A 19,962-nucleotide genomic window follows, 5' to 3' on the forward strand; every position below is an offset into this window, starting at 1 on the left:
ATGTAGCGTTAGCAGGTTGAGAGCAGTGTGCTGATGCAGCGTTAGCAGGTTGAGTGCAGTGTGCTAATGCAGCGTTAGCAGGTTGACTGCAGTGTGCTAATGCAACATTAGCAGGTTGAGTGCAGTGTGCTAATGCAGCGTTAGCAGGTTGACTGCAGTGTGCTGATGCAGCGTTGGCGCAGGTTGACTGCAGTGTGCTAATGCAGCATTAGCAGGTTGAGAGCAGTGTGCTGATGCAGCGTTAGCAGGTTGAGCGCAGTGTGCTGATGTAGCGTTAGCAGGTTGAGTGCAGTGTGCTAATGCAGCGTTAGCAGGTTGACTGCAGTGTGCTAACGCAGCGTTAGCAGGTTGAGCGCAGTGTGCTAATGCAGCGTTAGCGCAGGTTGAGTGCAGTGTGCTAATGTAGCGTTAGCAGGTTGAGCGCAGTGTGCTAATGTAGCGTTAGCAGGTTGACTGCAGTGTGCTAATGTAGCGTTAGCAGGTTGAGCGCAGTGTGCTAATGTAGCGTTAGCAGGTTGACTGCAGTGTGCTGATGTAGCGTTAGCAGGTTGACTGCAGTGTGCTGATGTAGCGTTAGCAGGTTGAGCGCAGTGTGCTAATGCAACATTAGCAGGTTGAGTGCAGTGTGCTAATGCAGCGTTAGCAGGTTGAGCGCAGTGTGCTAATGTAGCGTTAGCAGGTTGACTGCAGTGTGCTGATGTAGCGTTAGCAGGTTGACTGCAGTGTGCTGATGTAGCGTTAGCAGGTTGAGCGCAGTGTGCTAATGCAACATTAGCAGGTTGAGTGCAGTGTGCTAATGCAGCATTAGCAGGTTGAGAGCAGTGTGCTGATGCAGCGTTAGCAGGTTGAGCGCAGCGTGCTGATGTAGCGTAGCGCGGGCGGCGCACCCTGCTTGACCAGGCGGATGTCCCCGTCGCGGGTCTTCTCCCACAGGCCGAAGCAGCGGCTGCCCCGGCTGCAGCGCACCGTGGTGTTCTCGGCAGAGACGCGCCCGTCCCCAACCCCGCCCCCGTCCTCCAGCTGCGGCTGCTGTGCACACTCCCGCTCCTCCGTCTGGTCCGCTGCGGGGGGACCAACACCGTCAACGAGTTAGCGGTGTGCTACTGGAACAATCTTCAGCTCCTAGCCTCTACCTTAAACAATGCTCAACTATTTTTGCCCTGTGCAGATGACCTGGTACCTGCTGTCGCCCACTGAACAGGGGGTTACAGCAGAACCTGGAGCTGCTGGAGCAATACTGGCAGAACTGAGACCGGAGTGTGAAATAGAAAAAGAAAGAAAATGATGATCTTCCAAAAGAAGCCCAGGTCTCTCAGGAAAGCAAATACCCAATAACTTGAGGAAGCACCGCTGAAGAACACACACTAGGCTACGACTACCTCGGACAAAAGATCAGAGCGTCAGGGAGCTTTGGCCTGGCAGTGAATGCGCTGAAAGAAAAGGCCCACGGGGCTTTCTATGAGATTCATCACATTTGTAAAAACAGACTACAAGTACACAGAAATATACGCAGGCCTGACTGAGGCAGATCTCCAATTCTTATTCAGATCCAGGGAAGCATCTCCCCAGCCAGATGGTTCTGAAACATTACACCCACGAACACAAACCAGCTTCAGATCAACCAAATTATCAAACGCATAAAAATCCTCCTACCTGGGCCACTGGAACAAAACACAATCCCAAAATAAACTGAATTGTAATTGGGCCTAAACAGAGAATACACACCGGCAGAGTATCTGTGCTCTGTCAGAGATACAAAGCAGAGACAGATCCTGAACTAGTACAGGCTCAGTGACCACACACACTCGCTATTGGAAAGGGCAGATGCAACAATGAATGGCGACCAAAAGGCTACAGGCCACTAGGCTAGGTTCCCGCTAGGCTACAGGCACCAGGTGTGTGTGGTCAGTGATGGACGTTGTGCTAAATACAGTGCAGGTGTGTGTCAAGTTATGGCTTGAACGCCACGGCCAAGTTGAGTATTGTTGCTGACCATGTGCCTCCCTCCATGGCCAATGTGCCCATGTTCTAATGGCTGCTTCCAGCATGATAATGCACCACGTCACAAAGCAAAGGTCGTCTCAAACTGGTTTCAATGACAACGAGTTCAATGTTCTTCAGTGGCCTTCCCAGTAACCGGCTCTGAATCCAATGGAACAGAGTCGCAGCTGACAAATCTGCAGAAATTGCGTGATGCAATCATGTCAACATGGAACAGAAACACAAAGGAAAGTTTTCAACATCTACACGCATGCACACTTACACACTCACACACTCACACGGACACCAAAATGGAATTCACAACCTCAAACACAAAAGGCCCTCTTATACAGTATGCCACTCCCCAGTCATAGTTCATGTGAATTCAAACTACTCGATCACTGTCAGTATGTTACAGGCACAGACACACAGACAGAACGACTCGATCACTGTCAGTATGTTACAGGCACAGACACACAGACAGACAGACAGACAGACAGACAGACAGACAGACAGACAGACAGACAGAACGACTCGATCACTATCAGTATGTTACAGGCACAGACACACAGACAGACAGAACGACTCGATCACTGTCAGTATGTTACAGGCACAGACACACAGACAGCGAGGGAGAAAGAGAGACACACAGACAGCGTTATCTGCAATAACAAGGAGTGAGACATGTGAGAGAGAGAGAGAGAGAGAGGGAGAGAGAGAGAGAGAGAAAACAGGACAGATAGAGAGATTGAGGGGGAAAGAGAGTCAGTTACAGGTCAGGTGCCATCTCAGTGATAGTGCGAGCTGTGTGTGTGTGTCTGTGTGTACTCGCTCTGTGTGTCTTCCAGTAAATGTGGCTCCATGGTCCCAGCAGTATTTGTGAGGTGTGTGTGTGCGTGTCTGCACGCACACGAGCTTGGTGCACTTCCATCCTCACACACCATCACCAGCTCCTACTGTACAACACTCCCATCCTAACACACCAGTTCCTACTGTACAACACTCCCATTCTAACACACCAGCTCCTACTGTACAACACTCCCATCCTAACACACCATCACCAGCTCCTACTATACAACACTCACATCCTAACACACCATCACCAGCTCCTACTGTACAACACTCCCATCCTAACACACCAGTTCATACTGTACAACACTCCCATCCTAACACACCAGCTCCTACTGTACAACACTCCCATCCTAACACACCAGCTCCTACTGTACAACACTCCCATCCTAACACACCAGTTCCTACTGTACAACTCTCCCACCCTAACACACCAGCTCCTACTGTACAACACTCCCATCCTAACACACCATCACCAGCTCCTACTATACAACACTCCCATCCTAACACACCATCACCAGCTCCTACTGTACAACACTCCCATCCTAACACACCAGTTCATACTGTACAACACTCCCATCCTAACACACCAGCTCCAACTGTACAACACTCCCATCCTTACACACCAGCTCCTACTGTACAACACTCCCATCCTTACACACCAGCTCCAACTGTACAACACTCCCATCCTCATGGCTTTGGCCACAGGGTGAGTCTCAGATAAGAGCCTTCCAGAGCTGCAGCCTGAGACACAGACTCAGGGCCTCAAGGTCGTCTCAGCTGGGGGGGGGGGGGGCGGCCCCTGCACTGCGGACCTTCACTCTAATCACCTGCACTGTGGACCTTCACTCTAATCACCTGCACTGTGGACCTTCACTCTAATCACCTGCACTGTGGACCTGCACTACTCTACTCACCCGCACTGTGGACCTTTCCTCTAATCACCTGCACTGTGGACCTTTCCTCTAATCACCTGCACTGTGGACCTTTCCTCTAATCACCTGCACTGTGGACCTGCACTACTCTACTCACCTGCACTGTGGACCTTTCCTCTAATCACCTGCACTGTGGACCTTTCCTCTAATCACCTGCACTGTGGACCTGCACTACTCTACTCACCTGCACTGTGGACCTTTCCTCTAATCACCTGCACTGTGGACCTGCACTACTCTACTCACCTGCACTGTGGACCTTCACTCTAATCACCTGCACTGTGGACCTTCACTCTAATCACCTGCACTGTGGACCTTTACTATAATCACCTGCACTGTGGACCTGCACTACTCTACTCACCTGCACTGTGGACCTTCACTCTAATCACCCGCACTGTGGACCTTTACTATAATCACCTGCACTGGACGGTAAACTGGCCTTCAGCCCCTGCACTGTCCGCGCAGTTTATCGGCCAACAGACTGGGATTCTGCACTCAACACTGACCTTCAGTTTACTGAGAGACGGCGTTTCACCCCCTATTCTCTGTAACCCAGACACCGGAGAGGGAGGGGGAGGGGGAGGGGGAGAGAGAGGGAGGGGGAAGGGGACAGATAGGGGGAGGGGGGGAAGGAGAGAGAGGGAGAGGGGGGGAGGGGAGAGGGGCAGGACATGGGGCAGGAGGATAAACACATCACGCAGACTGTGTGTCCGTTAGCGAGAGGAATCCACAGACCCACTCACAGAGGACCCACCAGATATTTACATAAATAGGTCCCGAATGTTCCAGAAATACTTGTTTTCCTTCATGAAGACAAGGGAATAAGTAACGATTATGGGGTTTCCTGAGCGAAGCGCTGAGGGGGGGTCGGGGGGAGAATCACCCTGTGTGTCAGACAGATGGCCCCCCCCTGCCTCTCTGTACCACCCGGGCACCATGCCAGGTCACATGACCCTCACCCCGTCTGAGAGCACAGCTGCTGCGGGGAAGAGGCTAACCACGCCCCCCCCCCCCCCCCCCCCCCCAATAGGCACCATGCCTGGGCCACTTCTGGGGGTCTCTCTCTCTCGCTCTCTCTCTTTTCTCTCTCTTCCTCCCACCCTCCTGACTATATGACAGTGCTGAAAATGTTGAGAGCTGGAACAGAGGAACAGGAGATCTATCATCTGCAGTTCTTGCATATTAATCTAATACAGATGTTATGTGACAAATAGTTATCTAAATGCCAGTATCCTCCCACACGCGGGCTCCAGGCTGTGGGGGCCCCCTGTAGGAGGGAGGTCTGCAGTCAGACACGAGCGCTGCACCCAGAAAACCCTCCGGAACTGTACCCCCATCCCAGCACAGCGTGTTTATCCCAGCACGGTGTGTTTATCCCAGCACAGCACAGCGTGTTTATCCCAGCACAGCGCGTTTATCCCAGCACAGCGCGTTTATCCCAGCACAGTGTGTTTATCCCAGCACAGCGCGTTTATCCCAGCACAGCACAGCGTGTTTATCCCAGAACAGCGCGTTTATCCCAGCACAGTGCGTTTATCCCAGCACAGCGCGTTTATCCCAGCACAGTGTGTTTATCCCAGCACAGTGCGTTTATCCCAGCACAGCGTGTTTATCCCAGCACAGCACAGTGTGTTTATCCCAGCACAGCGTGTTTATCCCAGCACAGCGTGTTTATCCCAGCACAGCACAGTGTGTTTATCCCAGCACAGTGTGTTTATCCCAGCACGGCGTGTTTATCCCAGCACAGCACAGTGTGTTTATCCCAGCACAGTGTGTTTATCCCAGCACAGCACAGTGTGTTTATCCCAGCACAGCACAGCGCGTTTATCCCAGCACGGCGTGTTTATCCCAGCACAGCGTGTTTATCCCAGCACAGCGTGTTTATGTGGCGTTTATGCAAACTGAACGAGACGCAATGGGGCCGTTGCTGTTCACTAAGGGGCACGAGGAACGAGCGTCCATCTTAGACCAGCGCAGCAGAGATTACACAGAACCACAGGGGGTGGGGCTTCTGCCTCTCTCTGCTTGAGAAACGGACTGTACTACGTGAGTGAGTGAGTGAGTGAGTGAGTGAGTGAGTGAGTGAGTGAGTGTGTGTGTGCCTGGGCCACTTCTGGGGGTCTCTCTCTCTCGCTCTCTCTCTTTTCTCTCTCTTCCTCCCACCCTCCTGACTATATGACAGTGCTGAAAATGTTGAGAGCTGGAACAGAGGAACAGGAGATCTATCATCTGCAGTTCTTGCATATTAATCTAATACAGATGTTATGTGACAAATAGTTATCTAAATGCCAGTATCCTCCCACACGCGGGCTCCAGGCTGTGGGGGCCCCCTGTAGGAGGGAGGTCTGCAGTCAGACACGAGCGCTGCACCCAGAAAACCCTCCGGAACTGTACCCCCATCCCAGCACAGCGTGTTTATCCCAGCACGGTGTGTTTATCCCAGCACAGCACAGCGTGTTTATCCCAGCACAGCGCGTTTATCCCAGCACAGCGCGTTTATCCCAGCACAGTGTGTTTATCCCAGCACAGCGCGTTTATCCCAGCACAGCACAGCGTGTTTATCCCAGAACAGCGCGTTTATCCCAGCACAGTGCGTTTATCCCAGCACAGCGCGTTTATCCCAGCACAGTGTGTTTATCCCAGCACAGTGCGTTTATCCCAGCACAGCGTGTTTATCCCAGCACAGCACAGTGTGTTTATCCCAGCACAGCGTGTTTATCCCAGCACAGCGTGTTTATCCCAGCACAGCACAGTGTGTTTATCCCAGCACAGTGTGTTTATCCCAGCACGGCGTGTTTATCCCAGCACAGCACAGTGTGTTTATCCCAGCACAGTGTGTTTATCCCAGCACAGCACAGTGTGTTTATCCCAGCACAGCACAGCGCGTTTATCCCAGCACGGCGTGTTTATCCCAGCACAGCGTGTTTATCCCAGCACAGCGTGTTTATGTGGCGTTTATGCAAACTGAACGAGACGCAATGGGGCCGTTGCTGTTCACTAAGGGGCACGAGGAACGAGCGTCCATCTTAGACCAGCGCAGCAGAGATTACACAGAACCACAGGGGGTGGGGCTTCTGCCTCTCTCTGCTTGAGAAACGGACTGTACTACGTGAGTGAGTGAGTGAGTGAGTGAGTGAGTGAGTGAGTGAGTGAGTGTGTGTGTGCCTGGGCCACTTCTGGGGGTCTCTCTCTCTCGCTCTCTCTCTTTTCTCTCTCTTCCTCCCACCCTCCTGACTATATGACAGTGCTGAAAATGTTGAGAGCTGGAACAGAGGAACAGGAGATCTATCATCTGCAGTTCTTGCATATTAATCTAATACAGATGTTATGTGACAAATAGTTATCTAAATGCCAGTATCCTCCCACACGCGGGCTCCAGGCTGTGGGGGCCCCCTGTAGGAGGGAGGTCTGCAGTCAGACACGAGCGCTGCACCCAGAAAACCCTCCGGAACTGTACCCCCATCCCAGCACAGCGTGTTTATCCCAGCACGGTGTGTTTATCCCAGCACAGCACAGCGTGTTTATCCCAGCACAGCGCGTTTATCCCAGCACAGCGCGTTTATCCCAGCACAGTGTGTTTATCCCAGCACAGCACAGCGTGTTTATCCCAGAACAGCGCGTTTATCCCAGCACAGTGCGTTTATCCCAGCACAGCGCGTTTATCCCAGCACAGTGTGTTTATCCCAGCACAGTGCGTTTATCCCAGCACAGCGTGTTTATCCCAGCACAGCACAGTGTGTTTATCCCAGCACAGCGTGTTTATCCCAGCACAGCGTGTTTATCCCAGCACAGCACAGTGTGTTTATCCCAGCACAGTGTGTTTATCCCAGCACGGCGTGTTTATCCCAGCATAGCACAGTGTGTTTATCCCAGCACAGTGTGTTTATCCCAGCACAGCACAGTGTGTTTATCCCAGCACAGCACAGCGCGTTTATCCCAGCACGGCGTGTTTATCCCAGCACAGCGTGTTTATCCCAGCACAGCGTGTTTATGTGGCGTTTATGCAAACTGAACGAGACGCAATGGGGCCGTTGCTGTTCACTAAGGGGCACGAGGAACGAGCGTCCATCTTAGACCAGCGCAGCAGAGATTACACAGAACCACAGGGGGTGGGGCTTCTGCCTCTCTCTGCTTGAGAAACGGACTGTACTACGTGAGTGAGTGAGTGAGTGAGTGAGTGAGTGAGTGAGTGAGTGAGTGAGTGAGTGAGTGAGTGAGTGAGTGAGTGTGTGTGTGTGTGTGTGTGTGTGTGTGTGTGTGACACAGCTGACCCCTTATTAAATGTGTGTGTGTGTGCATGTGAGAGAGACAGAGACTCTCAGTGTGTGTGAGTGAGTGTGAGAGAGAGACAGAGAGGAAGCACTACAACATGTTTCTGAGGGTAAGTCATGTGACCTGCATTCAGCACATTGCCAAGGCAACAGACATCAAAGTGCAGCTCAGACCCACCCACTGACTCCAGACGGTGGGGGCGGAGCCTGTCACTCTTCCCCCAATCAGCACGGCCAGCAGCTCGCTCAGCAACAGTGCACAAAAACCCACCAGAGCCGGAATCACCACACCTACCCAACTCAGCCTGGAGCAGCGCACACACACACACACAAGCACGCTACAGCTGTAAACATAGTCTCTCGCACACTCACTCACTCACTCACTCACACACTCACACACTCACTCACTCACTCACTCACTCACTCACTCACTCACTCACTCACTCACTCACTCACACACTCACACACTCACACACTCACTCACTCACTCACTCACTCACTCACTCACTCACACACTCACTCACTCACTCACTCACACACACACACACACACTCACACACACACTCACTCACTCACTCACACACACACTCACACACTCACACACTCACACACTCACACACTCACACACTCACACACTCACACACTCACACACACACACACACACACACACACACACACACACTCGCTCACACGCTCACACGCTCACACGCTCACACACTCGCTCACACACTCGCTCACACACTCGCTCACACACTCGCTCACACACTCGCTCACACACTCGCTCACACACTCGCTCACACACTCGCTCACACACGCGCACACACGCGCACACACGCGCACACACGCGCACACACGCGCACACACGCGCACACACGCGCACACACGCGCACACACGCGCACACACGCGCACACACGCGCACACACGCGCACACTTCAGACAGCTCAGACAGGATGGGGGTCACAGGGAGCGGGGGATCACACACAAAGAGGGAGGGGCGTTATTTAGCACTTTTCGCTGCTGCCTGCTTCCTCAGAGATAACACTCCACTTCCCTTCTGAGCTTAAACCTGCTTGATGTTTCTCAGTACATTCTGTGGCACGGAGGGGGAGAGAGAGAGAGTGTGTGTGTGTGTGTGTGTGTGAGAGTGTGTGTGTATGTGTGTGTGAGAGAGTGTGTGTGAGTGAGTGCGTGTGAGTCCTCTCAGCTCTCAGGGTCTCACACACACTCACACACTCACACACTCACACACTCACACACTCACACACTCACACACTCACACACTCACACACTCACACACTCACACACTCTCTGAGCTGTACACTGTCTCAGGGCCCATTGGTCTTTGTAGCCGTTTTCTCCTCAGACACGCAGACAGACTGGAGCGTGTGTAATTATACCCCCACACACAGGACTGCAAGAGAGAAGCAGACCAACAGCCTTACTGCAACAATGCAGCCTGTGTGTGTGAGTATGTGAGTGTATGTGTGTGAGTGTATGTGTGTGTGCGTGTGTGTGTGTGTACCATGAAAAAGCTACATTGAGAAGATCTGTTCTGGAAGGGGGGACCTGACTCCTGACATGAAACACAGAGAGGGGGGTGATGGGTGCTGTGGGGAGAGAGGGAGGGCAGGGCCCCGGGGTCAGGGTGGAGAGACGGGGAGACACGAGGTCCCGGGGTGCAGAGCGTGCTCCAGACGGGCATGAGGAGCCCGAGTGGGAGAGTGCGGGTACAGACGGGGGGAGGGGGGGGTACAGACTGGGGGTGTGGAGTGGGGGTACAGACTGGGGGTGTGGGGGTGTGGAGAGATGTCAGAAAGCCATGATTCATCTGACGGAGCTGCGCTGTCAACTTTGCACTGTTTCCATGGCAACAGCCTCTGGGCTGAGCCGCCAGAAACGTTGCGGAATGTGGTGATGGCGGCAGCATCGCAAGACAACTATAACCCTAACCATAACCCAAACCATTACCCTAACCATTACCCTAACCATTACCCTAACCATTACCCTAACCATTACCCTAACCATTACCATAACCCTAACCATTACCCTAACTATAACCATAACCATAACCCGAACCATAACCATAACCCAAACCATTACCATAACCCGAACCATTACCCTAACCATAACCTTAACCCAAACCATTACCCTAACTATAACCATAACCATAACCCGAACCATAACCATAACCCAAACCATTACCCTAACTATAACCATAACCATAACCCGAACCATTACCATAACCCAAACCATTACCCTAACCATTACCCTAACCATTACCATTACCCTAACCATTACCCTAACACTAACACTAACCCTAACTATAACCATAACCATAACCCAAACCATTACCCTAACTATAACCATAACCATAACCCGAACCATTACCCTAACTATAACCATAACCATAACCCAAACCATTACCCTAACTATAACCATAACCATAACCCGAACCATTACCCTAACTATAACCATAACCATAACCCAAACCATTACCATAACCCGAACCATTACCCTAACCATAACCCTAACACTAACCCTAACCCTAACTATAACCATAACCATAACCCTAACCCTAACTATAACCCTAACCATTACCCTAAACCTAACCATTACCCGAACGGTAACCATAACTATAACCCTAACCATAAGTATAACCATAACCCTGCAGTGCCTGCATTTAGAGGGGCCGAAATAAGCCATGATTAAACTGGAGAGTATCACTCAACATCCCGCCAAGTCTGGGGCAACACACGGGGCAACACACGGGGCAACACACGGGGCAACACACGGGGCAACACACGGGGCAACACACGGGGCAACACACAGGGCAACACACAGGGCAACACACGGGAACACACAGCCCACAAGAGGAACACCAATACAGCAATGCAAAGCCCGTGTCTGAGAAAAGATTGACTTTCACCAGAGGACCCATCTGTGGCATTGCGTAAGCGGCCATGTTCCCACAGGAGGGCCACAAGCAGACGGGCCTCCGTGGAACCGAGCCACAGACACTCTCTGTTATTGTTATTTGGCTGATGCTTTTATCCAAAGCCACTTACAGTTGATTAGACTAAGCAGGGGACAATCGGCCCTGGAGCAGTGTGGGGATAAGGGCGCAAGGGCCAAACAGCAGTGCAGATCTACTGTCATCATTGACTGTGTTTAAGGGCCACAGCCACAACCCTCTCCATAGGCCCCTCCCCTCCACAGCCTCTCTCCAGCGGAGGGGGAGGGGGGGAGGGGGGGAGGGGGGCAGCAGCCAAGACGGCGTCGGGGCTCGACCCCCCGCAACACCCCCCCGGCTTACTTTGTGTTTCCACAGCAACGCATAGAGCACCTCTTCCCTCTGCAAGCCCCGCCAGAGGCCCAGCCAACAGTCTCTCTCTCTCTCCCTCCCTCTCTCTCTCTCTCTCTCTCTCTCTCTCCGTCTCTCCCTCTCCCAGAACAGAACTACACCAAAACTACTTTGGTGCACCAAAGCGCACAGCTTTAACATGAATCCGGAGCAATGACATATTTGACCCAGGAAGGTCACCACTGGATCTTGGATTGTGAGTAAATCCAACAGCCCCTCCCCTCATGCACACGTGGACAGGCACACATGCGCACACACTAAGCCAAACAGAGAATGCACCTAAAAATGTACGTGTCCACACGGAAGTCCCTGTTCGATCCAGCGCAGAACTCATAATAACAGAGCTACACAAACACAGTAAGAGAGCTTCACAAACACAGTAAGAGAGCTACACAAACACAGTAACAGAACTACACAAACACAGTAACAGAGCTACACAAACACAGTAACAGAGCTCCACAAACACAGTAACAGAGCTACACAAACACAGTAAGAGAGCTACACAAACACAGTAACAGAGCTCCACAAACACAGTAACAGAGCTCCACAAACACAGTAACAGAGCTACACAAACACAGTAACAGAGCTACACAAACACTCAGCACACAGACTTTCTAACACAGATGGATCGTGGTGGAGTCCTGAAGGTGGCAGTGATGTAAGGGGGGGGGGCACATTCCCTTGGTGAAATGATTTTCAATTAGTGTGTGAAATGTGTCTGAGAGGGAAACAGGGGGGCTGATGCCACGATGGGGGGGGGGGGGGGGGGGTGTCTCAGATTCAATCTGTTCAGCAGCAGCAGGGGAGGGGGGGGGGGTTAGGCATCAGCAGCGGGGAATGTCTCACCCCCCCTCACTGGCCACTGGAGCCACGAACAGACTCATTGTTTAGTCTAAACCCTGCTGCTGCAGAACAGCACTGTGCGTGCATGCGCATGCGCACACGCACACACACACGCACACACACACAGCTCAAACCATGCTGCTGCAGAACAACACTGTACACACGCACGAGTACGCATGCGCACACACACACACACACACACACACACACACACAGCTCAAACCATGCTGCTGCAGAACAACACTGTACACACACACACTCACCAGCCCAGAGTGACTGAACTACAGTTCCCAGAGCAGCCCAGAGTGACTGAACTACAGTTCCCAGAGCAGCCCAGAGTGACTGAACTACAGTTCCCAGAGCAGAGACACGTCTAACCCAAACTTCCCACAGAGCGACTCGTGCACATTTCTGAGTCAGCGACCAGCCAAGACTTGCATAATTAGAGTGCTGAGATGGATTCAGACCGGCGAGTTTGAGGACAGGTTTCGTCTGGGGGAGCACTTTTAATGTTTATTTTTATATTGTTGCCTGTAATCACACCCACACAAAATGAACATGGGAAAAAAAAACATCCGTCGCAGAGGTTCAGCACTTCAGAAGCATTACAACAGAAACCCTCTACTTTCCACTCTGCTGGTGCCAATACATTATAAATGAAATTATTAATTATGAATAAAATAATAAAACCGTGTTGAGATGAAAGGGAATACAGAGCAGCAGCTCTTTTGATAAATAAGGGATTGAGCTCCCTGTCCCTCAGTCTCCCTCAGTCTCCCTCAGTCTCCCTCAGTCTCCCTCAGTCTCCCTCAGTCTCTCTCAGTCTCTCTCAGTCTCTCTCAGTCTCTCTCAGTCTCTCTCAGTCTCTCTCAGTCTCCCTCAGTCTCCCTCAGTCTCCCTCAGTCTCCCTCAGCCTCCCTCAGCCTCCCTCAGCCTCCCTCAGCCTCCCTCAGTCTCCCTCAGTCTCCCTCAGTCTCCCTCAGTCTCCCTCAGCCTCCCTCAGCCTCTCTCGTTCGTTGTACCTGGATTCTTCATTACAGCAAACTGCTGTTCATTTATCACGAAAATGCAAAAAGGGGGCGACTGGCCACAATTTCTTGCTGTACAAAATAAGGCAAATGGACACCAAATCCACGCGCCAAACTCAGTGTCCGGAATGTAAGTTGAATAAAATAACGCGGTAGATGTGTTTACTGAAGCAGGACCGTCACCGCTGGGTTGAACCCGTAGATGTGTCAGCTACACAGAGACGCTCCAGCGCACGCATCACAGTAAATCTCCCGGTGTTTACGGCCCGACCGAGGAGCCTCAGGCCTGGGGGGGTGAGACCCCCCCCTGCCCCCCCCTAGACTGAGGATAACCAGCTCTGATGGGGGCAGCGGGGTGTGAACGGCGAACGCAACTCCCCACTCCGCTCCCTTCTTCCCATCAGCAGCCCTGTATCACGACAAGCTGGACACACCAGGGCCTGTCTGATTATTGCTGCGTATGAAACGTTTTGAACTTTTGTTTCCGTTTTGTTTTTGTACAGCCTAAACCTAGTGGAGAAAGGGTCGTTTTGTGAAAAGGGTGTAATACGCTACAGCTTCAGCCAAAGCCTTTTCCGCCAATATTGTTACGTATTATTTCTGTGTGCAGTCATTGTGTAAAATTTCTAATAAGGACCAAGATAAACAATTACTGCAACTGCTACTACCACTACAACTCTCACTGCACCTCTCACACAGAGTGAGTCGCAAATTACGAAGTGCCAAGTGACTGCAACACAGTAATCTTCACTTCGAACGGAAGTACACAGGGGTCACGTTCAGGGTTCAGAGGTCAGAGGTCAGACAACCCTCACATAGCTACATGCAGCGCGCAGGCCCCGGGTCAAAGGTCAATTACTCGGAGGCTGGACTTGTGACCTGAAAGACAGTTTCAAGTGTCCCCCGGAGAAAGAAATCTGATCTGAACTGTCCCAGCAGACTCCAGCACTCCCAGTCTCTATGGACCACGGCATTAACAGAGGAAATAACTGGTATGTTTCACTGGCCAGGCCTGGAACATGCCAGTCCGCACACGCATGTTGGAGCACGCGGCTGCTGTGTGAGTGCGACGCCCGGGTGGGAAACACGGCGTTCCTGCTCCCGGGAACGTCAGACAGGGAAAACCTACCCGCCCATCCTGTAGCTCGCAGCCCCCGCCCGCAGTGACTCCTGCATTCCTGACATTCCTGCAACGCATTGTGTTTCGCTTTTCAAAACTCCAGTTTGTCCAGGAACGCTCGTTTTAAACACGGATGATGTCTGTCGTCTGTCTGCTGCGCAGGGCAGGGCTCGTTATTCCGGTTACAATCGCAACAGCCCAGACGGGAAGCGTGGTGCTCCGTGTGAATAATGTGTCTGCGGCCAGACAGTGCCCTGAGGCGCCATCAAAGCTCCGCTAACACCTCCCCCCAGAGCCTCTCCCCTCCCCAGAGCCCCTCCCCTCCTCCCAGAGCCCCTCCCCTCCCCCAGAGCTCCTCCCAGAGCTCCTCCCCTCCCCCAGAGCCCCTCCCCTCCCCGAGAGCCCCTCCCCTCCTCCCAGAGCTCCTCCCAGAGTCCCTCTCCTCCTCCTCCTATGTGCAGTGTGTGTGGAGTAACACCAGGCACTGCGCCACCCTGGGGCAGTAATGGATCCACGGGGGGTGGGTCCATAATGGAGGGGGGGCACATGCATCGATTTGGCAGGCCTGCAGGAGCATAATGGAATCAGGTTCTCTTGTGTTCTCTCTCAGACTCTCTACCCTCACCTTCTCCTCCCCCTCTCTCCTCTCCTCCCCTCTCCTCCCCCACTCCTCTCCTGCCCCTCCTCCCCTCTCCTCTCCTGCCCCTCCTCCCCTCTTCTCTCCTGCCCCTCCTCCCCTCTCCTCTGCTGCCCCTCCCCCCCTCCTCTCCTCTCCTCTCCTCTCCTGCCCCTCCCCCCTCTCCTCTCCTCTCCTCTCCTCTCCTCCCCTCCCCCTGCTACTGTACACGAGGCGCTTATCTTATCTGCTTCAGGGTCAAACAGGAGTTTGGAGAAACATCAGGGAGGCAAGGCCAGCGCTGAACTTCAGACTGCAACTCGCTCTCCGCCCGCCCCCAACGGGCCTTCCGCCCCCCCCAGCACGAAAACCAACACCCCAGAGCATTAAAGTTAGACTACAGAGGGTTAGGGTCAGACTACAGAGGGTCGGGGTTAGACTACCTTGCGGTTGAAGCAGTGCTCTCCGCAGTGGACAGATCGATACGCGGGGCGCTGAGCTGGGACAGAGACGTGGTTTACAGCCCTTCACATCTCACAGTGTGGACGGTGCGACAGGAACACAGATCACTTCCATGTTAATGGGCCTCTTTCCCCAAATAACCAACAGCAGTTCTCTACTCTCTACTACCCTACCCCCCCCCCACAGACACAGGACAATATCTCTGGAAAGACAGGCTGAGAAAGACAGACAGAAATTCCACATGCCATCCCTCCACAGTGCGGCAGCCAGACAGGATTAAGAGCGCGATTCCAGCGCAGTCTGGCGCTAAGGACGGGTCGGAACGCTGCGGAATGGGTTCGGGAACGCCGCGGAATGGGTTCGGGAACCCTGCAGGACGGGTCGGGAGTTTGGCTCACACTCGTCAGGGCTCGGGATCAATCCCACATTCCTCAGCTCTGCTCGTCCAATCAGCCGCGTGCGGGTCACTGCCCTTCTCATTGGCTCCGCTCAAACCATCCACCCAGCCTTCAGACGGCGAGCGATAAACCTCACCTGCCCACGCAAAGCACAGCGATGACTCAGCCAGGACAGGGCTTGAACACGATCAGGTTACACATGTACACACCTAACTGCTTTAATTGTGTACTCTGACACTATAGTGCAAATATAGAGTAACTCAAGAGTGGCTGTATGGTCTTGAAGGGATTCATTTTCAGATGGAATTCCATAGGGGCTTTCTGCAGGCTCCATGCTAATGCTGTTCCCCCCTTTCGACTCTGGGCCGTGAATGCATGCAACATCCACACTGACACGCACATACACACAAAACACACACAGATACACAGACAGACAACAAACACATGTGCACACGTACACACCACACACACACACACACACACACAGGCGTGCACAAACGCACTGACTACACACAAACATATGTACACAGGTACACAAACATTTAGACACTCATTTGTACACACACGCAAAACGGGTTTCCACTGCTGTCGTGAGATGGGATGAAGGATTCACAGCTTTGATGTTGCAGATGTTGACCATTGCATCTCCGGTACCAAAACATGCTGCTGAGGTGGACAGCATCACAACATCGTAATCTCAGCCAAAGGAGAGCAGAATCTGACACCATCTCTTCTAACCCAAGTGAGAACATCTCCAGCTTTAAAGATCTGTCACTTAATCAATGTGACTGATTACACTGAGATTAGGACTGTACGCTCCATATAAACTCCACACAAACACGAGCAGCATTATCACATGGTAACGCTGTTTACTTGTTGATCTACACATAACTGCCCATAAAAACAAACTCATTTCCTGAGCTGTGACAAGGCTTGCGATATGAGACCTTGCCCATTGTTTGGTAGGTAAAAAAACCCAAAAAAAACCACCTAGTAGTTCTGGAAACAAGATGGTGCAATGGTACAGACCAAAAACCATTGAGCTGGCAATGGATTAATACAATACTCGGTTCATATAATACAAGAACTGTTCATGTTCAACCACTTCCTAGTTTTTGGAACAGTACAATGCTTGTAAGAGAAGACAGCCGCCTTTAACTTATATCCTTGATAATGCAGTCTAGTTGAACTTCCTTGTAGACACTGGCGGATTTAACTGGAAAGATTAACAGAACGTTACTCAGCACCTTACCAATTGCAACAAAATTATCCACAAAACACCATTTCTTTACACAACTGCGTTAGCTAATCATAAATTAGGTACATGCACACAGTACAACAGCACATGCTAACCAATTGCCTGTCTGTAATGGATATTCCGATAATTGGTATGTTCCTTTCGATAATTTGTCTTGCCACGGACCAGGCATCGCCTCATCTTATTATGACCATATTATGCAACATTACTCGAATCGGTGAATGTAATGTTATTTGTTGCACGTCATCAGACCTAGTTACCAAGTTCTCCATCTAGATGACCTAAGTTAATGTCAAGTAGCTAACTAATATACTAATATAGCTAGCTAATAAGGCGGTTCCAAAATTAGATTTTGGTTACTAAGTTCCCTTTTTAACTAACTTACTGCTTAATTCAACCACGAATCGGTTATGTGTATCTGGTCAGTTGATGCATTACCAAGCTATCAAGGCGATGCCATTTCGTCTCAGTAAGAATAAAAATAGCGCTAACGACACATCCACGCGAACATAACATTAGCTACCATTAGCTAGGACCGGTTAGTTACCTGTCGAGCGGTAGAAGTAAAAAAATAAAAAATAAACACCCGCCAGACTATGCAAATGAGCATTTGGGATAGCAATATCTCAATACTAACACAATAATACAAATATTAGCTCTGGAGACACAGAGATTTAAGGAGGGGCGTATGTGGCTAGTCAAACGGACAGACGTTGGCGTAGCTAGCCTAGCTAGACAGTGTTAGCTTGCGCCAGCTAGATACTTACCAGCGACTGGGCTCAGGAGAAGAACTGCGTACAGTCCCAACGCCAACACCGACATTCGGCCCGCAACTGTCCTCATTGTCGATGTACTCCGGCTCCGCTGGGGCAAGTGGCTCCTCCACAAAGTTTTCGTTTCCCCCTTTTCTCTCCCTTTTCCCCAATCCCAGGTCATTCGCTCGGACTGTAATATCCAGCGGGGTGCAAATTACAAATGGATGTGGGGAAGAAACGCATGGTTTCTGCAAGCCAACGGTCTCCTAATTACAATTTTTTTTAAATCTGCTTTTCTGTCAACAGTACAGTCTACGGTTATTTTCCCCGTGTTTAACCGTTTTAATCTTCCTTTTATCGGTGTCGTTATTGTGCTATCTCTGCCAGTCTAGCGCTAGCTAACGTTACATTGTGTAGCAAGCGAACGGTTAGCGAGCGAGCTAGCTTGCTAAACGCGTAATCAGTCTTTAAATATGCTAATCATTTACAATGCCTGAAAACTAAAATGCCCCAAACACGACCTTGTTAGCCTATAATGATTATTTTACTTTACGTTCAAGTGAACGAGTGGATGTCTGATAAGACTGCAATTAAATCCAGAGGCTGACGCGCTCACCAAATATACTGCCGTTATGTTTCTAAATAAAATCAAATGTCCTTCATGGAATATACTGAATTTCCTACCTAGCACCTAGCTTGTACTATATAAGTACAGCCGATTTGCAGTACGAACGCGGTTTATACCGACCCGATCGTGTTGAGATTCAATCTTACAATACTATTTCCTAAAAGCATGGATTTGAATCCGTTCCAAGAAAAGGCCTTTAAGTAAAAAAAAAAAAAAAAAAAAAATGTAACGTTAGACAGACCTCCTACTCCAGCTAATTATTGGAAAACCCGTCTTCGTCTAGCCAAATCGAATCTTATTCGACCGTTTTCCCGATCTGCCCAATAAATGATATCCTATCGAAGCAGATGATTTTCTGTTGAAGAAGGACTTCTTAACTTGGTGTCAAAACGCAGGAACTGCCAGCATTTTCTGCCCCTTTCTTCTGTAGCTCCCGTGTCGCCAGAAGCCAGCCAGCCGTTCGCCACCGTCGAGTTCGGTCTTCCAGGAATCCGGTTTATGATCCCAGGATGATAGCTCGCTCGTTAGATAGCCAGCGAACTAGCTATATTGTTAACCGCGTTATTTTCTGCTCCGTTCATACAACATCTCCGTGGGAGAAAAAAAACAACAACGATAAGATGGCTTAGCCTGGCTACAACTCCAGTGGATTTCCAACCGCGGTGGACAACGAAGGGGAATAGTTGTAGTTTAGCTAGCTCTAAATAAACTGTTAACACTGGCGATTATTGTTAGCGAGCTGCATCGCGAACAACCCAAAATTGGCATGAAAATACTCAAAAGTGTCCAATCATAACAACTTTACACGCGGTGCTAGCTGGTATTATTAGCTGAATAATCCAGTTCTGTTTAGGGAAAAGGTTGAAGGAGGGGGGTTGCGGAGGCTCTTTCCCCCCGTCGCTCTTGGGCGGAGAGATTTGGCAGTGACCGTGGCCGAGCGTCAGACGGGGCGGATGGAAACGCCTCGTCCTTCCGGGACTCGACTGTACGTTAAGAGGGGGGGGTGGGGGTCCTTTTCTCCACTCCAGTGTATTTTCTCATCCGACAGAGCAAATTGGAGCGCCCTCTAGCCGCTACATCCAGCCACATTACGAACGAGGTGTCACGTTCTATCAAAGATGGTCTAAAAACGTGGAAAGAAAATATGTTACTGTATTCATAATATAATAATTACACGTCCTAAAATCGGCGGTGTACCAAATTATTGCAATTAAAATTATACCAAGATAAGACTAACTGTCGCAACTCGATTTAAAGTAATGTAATGCTTTGGCACATTCTTTCACGTTACACAGACGCTGAACCAATGATGCTCATATACATTGTATTATGTAATAATATTTAATATATCTTGTTTCTATATTTAATTTATCTCCATTTCAAATGAATTTGGTCTTCCCGAGCAAATGTGGTGATAATGGAGTGCTGAAGTTAATGTATCTTGTAAAAATGTTGTTTTT

At 50.8% G+C, this 19,962-nt stretch overlaps 1 protein-coding gene across 1 annotated transcript in view; it reads right to left on the bottom strand.

The window, feature by feature from the left end:
* Window positions 1-19,415, bottom strand: part of LOC133116484 (bone morphogenetic protein receptor type-2-like) — a 40,573-nt gene extending 21,158 nt beyond the window's left edge. Inside the window, exons 1-2 of the mRNA XM_061226094.1 lie at window positions 17,887-19,415; window positions 888-1,061 (exon numbers count right to left, since the gene is read on the bottom strand). Of these exons, the coding sequence (XP_061082078.1) occupies window positions 888-1,061; window positions 17,887-18,055 (343 nt within the window). The 5' untranslated portion in view covers window positions 18,056-19,415. The remainder of the gene's footprint in view (window positions 1-887; window positions 1,062-17,886) is intronic.
* Window positions 19,416-19,962: the final 547 nt, after the last annotated feature.

Source organism: Conger conger, chromosome 17 (assembly GCF_963514075.1).
Source record: "Conger conger chromosome 17, fConCon1.1, whole genome shotgun sequence".
Lineage (NCBI taxonomy): Eukaryota > Metazoa > Chordata > Actinopteri > Anguilliformes > Congridae > Conger > Conger conger.